The sequence below is a fragment of the Cibotium barometz genome, chromosome 47 (assembly GCF_041138505.1).
Source record: "Cibotium barometz isolate CiBa-2024 chromosome 47, ASM4113850v1, whole genome shotgun sequence".
NCBI lineage: Eukaryota > Viridiplantae > Streptophyta > Polypodiopsida > Cyatheales > Cibotiaceae > Cibotium > Cibotium barometz.
Window position 1 is genome coordinate 19489984 of NC_141092.1, and position 10837 is coordinate 19500820.

Genomic DNA, 10837 nt, shown 5'->3' on the forward strand with positions numbered 1-10837 from the left:
GTGCCTGATCGAAAACAAACCCAATGCACAAGAGGGTGCCTTGCATAGAAAATACGAGGGTGGACTATGCATAAGAGCTTATGCATTATCTCTTTATGCATATGCATAAGCTATTATGCATAGAGCTCTATATGCATATACTTAAGCTCTTATGCATAGAGGATAGGTGAAATTTCAACAGCCAGACTAGAGGGTGATGGCAGAACCTGAATGGAGCTTGGTGAGAAAAGGACGGGTCACTTTGTTCATCATATTAGGTGAAGTAGTGACTTTGTAAATGTGCTTTCTGATGAATAGTGTTGACAAAGACCAGCCCACTCCTTGGATATTTCACCCCTACTTATACATGCATTTACCCACTTTATATATTGTTACTTTTCAACCACCTTATTAACTCTGCACTTACTGGTGTAGGAGTCCTCAAGCCGGCCAATCAGCCACTCCGCCCCCCCCAAAATCATGGGCCCAGGGAAGTGAAAGAGATCCACTGCCCCTTTGGCACTTTAAAGTGCCGTCCACATAAATCCTCTGCCGCACGGGATAAATCCAGGCTTCCCATCTGATCCTCGTCAAGCAGCATGAGGAATTCACTTGTCCAACACACCCCTCATTTTGAGAGCGGGCTCAAGATGTCCAATGCAAGGACCTATAACTTTTACTTTATCATGCCAGAGCCTCCCTAGCCTCCCAAGCGCACAGATTGCAGGCACGCTCCATGGCTGTCATCTGGGATGCACTGGCAGGGTGTTGGGCACTCTCCGATATGAATATGGCCTATAAGGCACTTCCACAACGTAAATCAGCATGTGTCCACGCTGAGTGTTGAGAGTCCCAGCAGCTGCTGCCCATGCTCACCCAGAATCCTTTCCAACGTACGTCAGACTTGAGTTATATCATGGGAGTTAAATGAAGAACATGACCTTCCTCCACTTGCAAGCTCAACTTTTCAAGCGATATGGAAAATCCCATAATCTGATTATCACTCACCGCAAAACGCATGCACATACATGCACTTGCAAGACTTTCCGTAGCCCTTGCTTGGTTTGAAGAACATGACCTTCCTCCACTGGCAATCTCAACTTTTCAAGATTACGGAAAATCCCATAATCTGATTATCACCAACCGCAAAACACATGGATGTACTTGCACTTGCAAGACTTTCCATAGCCCTTGATTGGTTTCTCAGCTTCTCTATACCTTGGGCATCATCCCATCTTCCAACACTTGCACAGATGTTTGCCATGAGCACATTTGGAATAGCAGATTCTGCATTCATCTGGACAAGCTGCTTGAGAGCATCTCGATTGGCAAGCAAGCCACATTTGACATGCATGTTGCTGGTCCTAGCACTGGTAATCATATCCATCTGTAATTTGTGGATATACCAAATGGAATGCTTTTTAACAGTTCTTCCACAGCCTCAACCTTTACCCTTTAGAAGCATGTTTGTCCATGCTCTGCGTTGGAAGTCTCAAGTTACCACCAAGCTCACGCTTCTTCCGCCCATCAGACATGGGTTTCACCACAAGATCTAAACGAGGCACATGCCCTTCTTCCTCCATGCACAAGCTCAACCTTTTTAAGTGTTGCTGAAATCTCCATACCTACAACAAACTCATCCACTTCCTTGTTCACTTCAATCAAAGCACTCACAAGATTTTTTATTTCCTCAGCTTCTCTACTCCATAGGTATCATTCAACCTTCCAGCACTTGAATAGATGTTTGCCACGAGCACATATGGTGCAGCAGATTCTGGATTCATTTGGACAAGCCGCTTAAAGCATTTCAGTCCTAGGTCAGCTTCCACAAAGGTTTTGCATGAACTGAGCAAGGCCATCCACATATCTTTGGAGGGGATGCATGGCATAGTATCAAGAAATTTCTCTGCCTCATCGAGATGTCCTGCTCGTGCAAGAAGGCAAACCATACTTGTCAAGTGATTTGTCATTGGCATAACATGATAATCTTCTGTCATCACCTTAAAGTAATCCTGACCCTTGGATACCAAGCTGGCACGACCGCAAGCAGAGAGAAGATTGGTGAATGTAACAGCATTCGGTTTCACACTATTCTCTTGCATGTCCTCAAAAAACTGTACAGCCATGGCACCTTCATGGTTCATGCCATATCCTTTTATTATTGCACTCCAGGACACAACATTTCTAACTGAAAGCTTGTCAAAAGTATCATGTGCCTCTCCAAGAAAGCCACATTTGGCATACATGTGAACCAAACTACTAGTAACAAGAAGATCTGTTTCAAAACCCTTTTGTGCAGTCTCCAAATGCAGCTGCTGGCCCTTAACAATAGCTCCCATGCTGCCACAAGCCCTAAGAGCACAAGCATACATGGAAGCATCTGGAACCACACCCTCCAGTTGCATCTGTTCAAAACATTGCAATGCTTCCTGATAGGGTCCATGTTCTGCATATCCTACAATCAAAGCAGTCCAACACACAACATTTCGGGCTGCTAGCTTGTCAAAGACTTCACGTGCATCCACTAGTGATACCCACTTAGCATAAACATTAACTAAAGTGCTGCCGATAAATAACTCTCTCTCAAATCCCTTTTGCACAACTTCGTTGTGTAATTCTTGGGCCTTGTTTATGGCCCCCATGCTGCCACAAGCTTTCAAAAGACAAGCAAACATGGCAGCATCTGGAAGAACACCATCCAGCTGCATTTTCTCAAGACACATTAATGCTTCACAACCAGGTCCATGTTCAGCATAACCTGCAATAAGAGCCGTCCATGACACAGCATTTCGGACTAGCAGCGTGTCAAAAACTTGTTGTGCCATGGCAAGTGAGCCACACTTGGCATACATGTCCACTAAAATGTTGCCAACAAGCATCTGTTTGTCAAGCCCCCTTTGAACAATGTCCGTGTGTAAGCATTGTCCCCTGCCTAAAGCTCCTATAGTGCCACAAGCTTTCAAGGCACAAAGGAATGTGACAGCATTTGGAAATACAGCCTCCAACTGCATGTGTTCAAAATATTTCAGTACTTGATGGTCAAGTCCACATTCTGCATATCCTCCAATGAGTGAATTCCATGATACGACATTTCTATCTGACATCTTGTCAAAAACATCCTGTGCCTCTAGACATGAACCGCATTTAGCGTACATATCAACTAACACATTGCTAACAAAAACATCTCCTTCAAGTCTCTTCTTAGTGAGCTCTAAGTGCATTTCCTGGCCCTCTTCTAGTGCTCTTGTGTTGCCACAAGCTTTCAAAACACAAACCAGTGTTGTGGCATCATGTGCAACACCCTCCATTTGCATTTGTTCATAATATTTCAGTGCTTCCCAACCAGGTCCATGATCTGCATACCCTGAAATAAGTGCATTCCATGTCACAACATCTCGAAATGGGAGCTTGTCAAAAACTGAATGGGCCTCTGCAAACAAACCACTTTTTGCGTACATGTCAACGAGAGTGTTGCCAACAAAAATCTCTCTTTCAAGCCCCATTTCGACAATCTCTTTGTGGATTTCGTGCCCTTTGCATACTGCTCTTACACTGCCACAAGCTTTCAAGCCACATACAAATGTGACAGCATTTGGGAAGACACCCTCCTGTCTCATGTGCTCAAAACAACATAGAGCTTCCTGACCTAGTCCATGTTCCATATATTCTACTAACAATGCATTCCAAGACACCACACTATTGCCAACAAACAATGTGTCGAGAACTGCACGAGCTTCTGAAAGTGAGCCGAATTTGGCATACATGTCGACCAAAATGTTGCCAACAGAGACCTCTCTTTCAAGCCCCTTCTTCACAATCTCTGTGAGTAACTGTTGCCCCTTGCCTTTAGATCCTACACACACACAAGCCTTCAAGCCACAAACATACATCACAGCAGTCAGAACAACAATTTCCACCTGCATGTGTTCAAAAAATTTTAGCGACTCTTGGCCCAGACCTTGCTCTGTATATCCTGCAATCAGTGCATACCATGATGCAGCAGTTCGAATTGGCAGTTTGTCAAAAACTAACTGTGATTCTGAAAGCAAGCCACAGCTAGCATACATGTCAACCATACTGTTGCAAACATCAAGATCTCCTTCAAAGCCCTTTTGTGTGATCTCAGAGTGGATCTCTTGACCCATGTTTATTTCTCCTGCAATGCTGCAAGCTTTCAAGACACAGACAAAGGATACAGCATCATGAGCAACACCCTCTGATTGCATCCGTTTGAAAAATTTCAGTGCTTCCTGACTAGGCCCATGTTCAGCATATCCTGCAATAAGTGCATTCCATGTCACAACATCTCGAAGTGGAAGCTTGTCAAAGACTTGCTGTGCCTCTGCAAGCGAACCGCATTTAGCATACATGTCCACCAGTGTGTTGCCAACAAAGGGATCTTCATCCGTTCCCACTTTTATGATTTCCCAATGTCTTACTCGTCCCTTGTCAATTGCTGCTATGCTGCCACATGCTTTGAGGATGCAAATAAAAGACACAGAATCTGGAGACATGCCCTCCATTTGCATGCGTTCGAAACAAATCAGTGCTTCCTGGCCAGGTCCATGCTCTGCATATCCTGCTATTAGCACATTCCATGTGACAACATCTCGGACTGGCAGCTTGTCAAACACTGCCCTTGCATCTGAAAGAAAGCCACTTTTGGCATACATGTCAACCAAAGTACTGCCAACAAAGACATCTCTTTCATGTCCCTGTTGTACAATCTCGAAATGTACTTCTTGCCCCCTTTCTAGAACCTCCAAAACATCACAAGCTTTGAGTAGAGCAACAAAAGTGTAACTGCTAGGAAGCACATTATCTTCCTGCATTTTCTGGTATAAATTGAGTGCATGCTGGAGTTGCCCACACTTTGTAAACCCTGCCAAAAGGGAGTTCCAAGAATGTACATTGTGATGAGCCATCCTGTTAAAAGCCTGTTGGGCAGCATCCCTAATGCCACTGCATTCCACAAGTAATGGCACGATATAGTTTCCAACATCTTTATGAGCTTCGAGGCCTGTACAGCAGATGTGTGCATGCACGCGCTTGGCCAATGCGAGATCTTTGTGGCCCCTACACAAGTGCAAAATGGAAATGACATCTTCAACCATGGGCAACTCATCCATTTGGTAGAACGAACCGAGTGCATCCTCGCATTTTGCAATGACAGCCTTCTGGCAATGACGGGTGTGCTTTAAAGGCATCAGCCCCTTGCAGTCCACACCTATTGCACATGGGGCCATGCCATCTGCCAAGCAAGGTTTCTATGTGTTGCCAGCACCTGCTGTTGTTGATCTGCATGTCCATCAGAATCTTGACACCTGTATAATATGCGGAGGCTTATCCAGTGCCCACACCTCTTGAAAAACCTGCCAAGGTTTAGCTCAAAATTTGCACCCAAAAAAGAAGAATTACCTGAAATAAAACCCTAAGATTGTATTTGCAATCTATGTTGACATTTTGGGGTGTGCTATAGCGCTGCTGGTCTGCATGTCCATCAGAATCTTCACAGCCTGTACAATTTGCGAGGGTTTACCAGTGCCCACACCTCCTGCCAAGTTTTAGCTTTAATTTCCAAAAAAAAAGGTCTGCGTAAAATCCCAGATTTAATATTTTGTCAAATTTTTGGCATTTTCTTTCAATGACCAATTTTTTTTTTGTTTCCAAAACACTTTCAGGAAAAAGTAGGGAGTTCATTTGGACCATAGTTTTAAAAGCTGTAAATTGTGAAGTTTTTTAATTCTTAATTTGTAAGACGAAGAATTTATTCTTGAAATTTCAGACATGCTTCGACTTTTTATAAGAAAAAAGAGAAATTTATATTAACATAGTAATTGAGGGCTCATCAAAACTTCAAAAAAAAAAACCAAAGTTCTGACATCAAAAGGTTATGCGAAGATCTAAGCTGCAAGAGCATGTAGGCATAACAAAAAGTTGTAGCTTTATCAGCCAAGTGTTTTATTAGACTTCGATTGTTTAATAGTATTTTATGGGAAAAAATATCAATTTTGGAAAACAAACATTATTACTAATTAAAATAATCCAAAGGCATTTCCATGTTGTATAAACTAAACTAGTGGCTTGACCCGTCCCCTGAGACGGGCAAGAGTATTCTTATTTGTCGATCACAAATCAGTGAAGTAGAGAAAGGTGTTGCTCTAGAGTCCCAAGATCACGGTTTCAAGCCCTCATTTGCGAAAGCGATGGCACTCATAGGTGTGTTTTTTTTCTTACTTTCTAATTCCAAACAATTGAAAAAAAAACGCTCATCTTCGAAGGGTAAGTAGGGATAAGCCTTATATTTGAAGCCCATGATGGGCCCCATGGTCCCTAACTTGTCAATCTATATATAAACACACCATGCTTGCCATATATATACTCCTAAAGCACTTAATTTCATTGAATAAAGCACCAAACTTGGCGTAAATAAACAGCCCAGCATTTCAACCCAAAATAATGTTGCAATCTCAACACACCTGAACAAAGCTTTAAAACAATCTTCGAACAACTCGATCATCTCTCCTTGGAAGCCTATACTCCTCGCCTCTATCTGGCAAAAAAACATTAAAGAAAAAAACATTAGCTAGTGCAAGATAAACTTTTCGTGCAAAAAAAGAAGGAAAACAACAAAACCTTACAGAATTCATTTGGTGGATCAATATTTGAGGCGAACGGGGTTTGAACATGCTTGTAGACAACAAACCGAAAAATTCTGTATTGTCCAGTGCCTATGACTTGAAAATCTAACCTATCAGGCTTGTCGACAACAAACCGAAAAATTCTGTATTGTCCAGTGCCTATGACTCGAAAATCTAACCTATCAGGCTTTTCATAGTCCACAAACATTACATGTATATGAAGTTGATCCGCGATCTTTTGTAATCTCATACTGTAAATTCCAAGGAGCCCAAAGCTCTCGTTGTAAGGGTCTCGACCATACAAACCCAACAATAATTTGGGTTCTAAAAAATAAAGATATTCCCTGTTGCGAAAATAATGTATCAATAGCAATATAAATTCATCAAACAAAACGCAAAATCTACATAAAAAACAGTTTCTATATATACAGTAAAACACCGGTGCTCTCTAATAGTTTGATAATTAGAGATGTTGTTGCTTGTCCTTCCCAAAATGGAGGATCTACAATTCAGCCATGAATATTATATAGGTTATGGAAAACAAAAATACCTGAATTATAACAATCTAAAAAATAATTACCTTCAATATCTTGGCCATCACCATAAACAAATGAAAATGATCTTCTTGCCACCTCCATCCTAAGAAATATACCCTTGATATCAAATATAACACTCACAACACTAATAATTTACATAACACTTTAAGGTCTCCCTCTCTCTCTCTCTCTCTCTCTCTCTCTCTCTCTCTCTCTCTCTCTATATATATATATATATATATATATATATATATATGTTTAGTATTTTGTGCCAAAGCAAGAAAAATAAATAAAAGCTAGTCAAAAGTAAACGTTTGCTTAGTCTAAAAATAACAAATAAGAACTCACCAACACCCGTCCGCCATCTCAACAATTAGAACCACCTCTTACAATGATAGGGCATTCTCTTTTGTGGATCTATATGGTATCTTTAGCTAAATGCAAGTAGATTTATACACATGAATTCAATAATACTAAAGAGAGAAGCATCAATGTGAAAGATTGCACAGGAAGACAACATAGATTACACATGTTACATCATTGGAAATATTTTTTCCATTGATACAGATATATCTATGATTGTAGTCTCCAGCGTTTGTAAGCTACTATATCAATAGCTTGTTCTCTACCTTTTGGGCATAGATTAAATTTACATCCTGATTTATGCCAGTTGGAAAACCTCCTTATAGACAACATTGGTTGTGAAGACTTTAGTTGAACCTTCTATGCCGCTTTCATGTTCCATATGATGATTTACACACACTTTCACTGTATCAGATGATCTAACACGTGACATAGCAACGTACAACTATCCATGTGTGAATACTTGTGTGGCCAAGTAAAGTCCCAATACACTCAATGTTTGTCCTTGGGACTTATTTATTGACATACCAAAGGCTAACCTTATAGAAAATTGTCTCCTTCTTCTCATGTCAAAAGGCAATTGCAGCATAGTAGGTATGAATGTTATCCTGGGAATAAAGACCCTGTCTCCAATGTTGGTACCTGTAATGATTTCTGCTTCTATCACCTTTGAGTGAAATTGCTTACATATCAATCTGGTACCATTACAAAGTTCCCGCCGAGGATCCAAATTGCGGAGCAGCATGATAGGAGCATTAATCTTTAGAATCAAGCGATGAGGAGGGTAACCACCACCCAAGTTCAAACTGTTCAAGTACTTAATTGGGTACAATATTACGTCATTCTCGGAAGAAGCAACCGAATCAGCACTGAGGTATTCTCTTTCAAGACCGGGCAATGCACTTAAGGCTAGTTCATTAACCTCATCAGCCTCTAGATTTCGTGGTGCAAGTATAGCACGGTCTTTAAAGAAGCATCCATATTCCTCCACTCTCTGAAGATCTTTGTATACCCATTCTACCAAACTCAAAATGGAGTTCCCATGGATCAACATTCATGGTGGTATTACCACTCTGCCTTCATTGTTTGGATGGCCTATAGAGCCGTCTCCAATTTGTAATGTCCATTTGACAAATTCTTGTTCCATACAATCATAAGAACTCTATCTAACCCACATGTTTTGGGTGAGCTTTAGAACTTTCACATGTCTCCAAATATGTGACCGGCATAACGTTGCATCAACAATGTCCTCACGCGATCCCTTTGGCACAACTGATAAGATTTGGCTGAAGTCACCCACCAAAGAGCATAACTTTTCCACCAAACACTGAATCACTCTACATAATGTCTTTCAATGTCCTGTCCAGTGCTTCATATGCGTATCGATGCATCATTGGAGCCTCATCCCAAATAATTAACCTTGCAAGCTTCAACACCTCCGCTAATGGGCTGTTAGCTTTAATTCCACATGTGCTAGAAGCATTGAGCACCAATGGAATTTTAAAACGTGAGTGCGTTATACGACCATTTGAAAGCAACAATGCAGCTATTCTAGATGATGCACATGCCAATGCAACTTGATTCTCTCCACGTAATCATGACAGCAAGGCATTATAAAGATAGGTTTTGTCTGATCCACCTGGTCCATCAAGGAAAAAACACCACCCTGGTTCAAAGAAACAGCCTCAAGGATAGTGTCAAATGCTCTTGATTGACAACTAGTTAGACTCCTTTTCATGGAAACGGACAAATCAACCTGCTGAACAGAATCAAACATCATCTCTTCCATCAGCAAACCATTATTGACACACTGGCAACACTTAATCTATTGGGAACAGGCAACCCTTCAAAATCATGCAACCGCTTTCCATACTGTGTTGTAAGAGGTCTTGATTCTTTGCTATAGAATGACAAACATCAACATTTGTACACCCTCTTTGTTGCTGCAAGGCATGGAAAAAATCATCTGAAAGCTCGGTGGATAATTTATTCCAAAGGTGTCCAGGGGATATAGGCTCACAAAAAACCATCATAATGACAAACAATTGACGCATCTGGAATCCTGTTTTCTGAAATGCATCTTCTTGGAGACACATATACCACTCCTCATCGCTCTCTAACATTCCTCTGGCTTCACATGCAGCCTTAAAACAAGGATACAAATGTCCATTCATCGTTTGTAAATCCTCAAAAGATTTACAACCATTGCACACAGTAACATGCGTATGTAATATTGCTCACCTGCACTCAGAGTAACATTATACATACGTTCGATCACATTTTCCCTTTTCCTTTTAGTCCATGAGTGCAAAGCTGAATTCCACACCCACTTGCAAGGGAAATCAACATATAGCAGGCTACTTGCATCCGTATATACAATTGATTAGCTTTGAACCATTCAGTCAAAGATGTTCTTTGGTTTCTGTCACAACTAATCACATCACACAAATCATCCCGATCATTAAATATCACATTGTTCTGCATTGGGAGATGGACATGCAACCTTTGTATATCAGGCTTGTCATCATGCAAATCATATTGGTATATGCGCTAGACGCAGACACATACAGCGCATCCAAATATTGACTAACCTCAAAAGGGGTTATATGGAACAACCCATCGACTATCCACCCTTTGATTCTTTACCTGTATGAAACTACCATCGTCTCTCCACATGTAAGTTGGATATCCATTGTCATCAGCGCTAGTAGTCTCGTAAAAATTTCGAGGGTACCCAACACCTTTCCAAATATTGCTTTTTTCACCAATAAGTGCATCATGTCCTTGTGTTTCTTATTAATTTCCCGAGCTATCAAGTCAGGTCGATCTTGGGGAACCTGACCAGGCAGTAAGGCATTGGTTATTTCATTCCACTTAAGATTGCAAGTGAAGGTAATAATCAAGTTAGGTTTACCCATCTTCCTAACAATTGCCATGGAATCTTGGTACAATTGATGCATATATCTAGGCTCGCTAGTATATAAAGATGGTAGAACTACCTTGCACCTAGCAATGCCCCCAGAGACTCTATTGACCCCATCAGTTGAATTAACCATATCTGCAAGACCTTGGTATACTTCAGGACGCAATGCTTTCTAATTATTGTGTATCCATACTAATCTAGATTCTTCCATGCTACTTTATGCATCAACGATGTATTGTTGCAATAGCCGACCACCGCGCAGAAGCAGGCATTTGTTCTTCCCTTATTTGTAGTCTATATGCATAATATTGCTGTTGAGTTATGGTCTTTGTCTCCTCATTTGAACCTTGTCTGTTCCTACCATTGAGTGGAATTCCAATATGCCAACCATCCTC

General features: G+C 41.1%; 1 protein-coding gene across 1 annotated transcript; it reads right to left on the reverse strand.

The window, feature by feature from the left end:
- Positions 1–217: 217 nt before the first annotated feature.
- Positions 218–5942, reverse strand: LOC147611476 (pentatricopeptide repeat-containing protein At2g33680-like). Its single transcript, XM_086784565.1, has 2 exons — positions 5398–5942; positions 218–5303 (listed from the first exon to the last, which is right to left on the reverse strand). The coding sequence occupies exon 2, from the start codon at positions 5223–5225 to the stop codon at positions 1662–1664; it is 3564 nt and encodes a 1187-aa protein (XP_086640691.1). The 5' UTR covers positions 5226–5303; positions 5398–5942; the 3' UTR covers positions 218–1661.
- Between the last annotated feature and the right edge of the window lie 4895 nt (positions 5943–10837).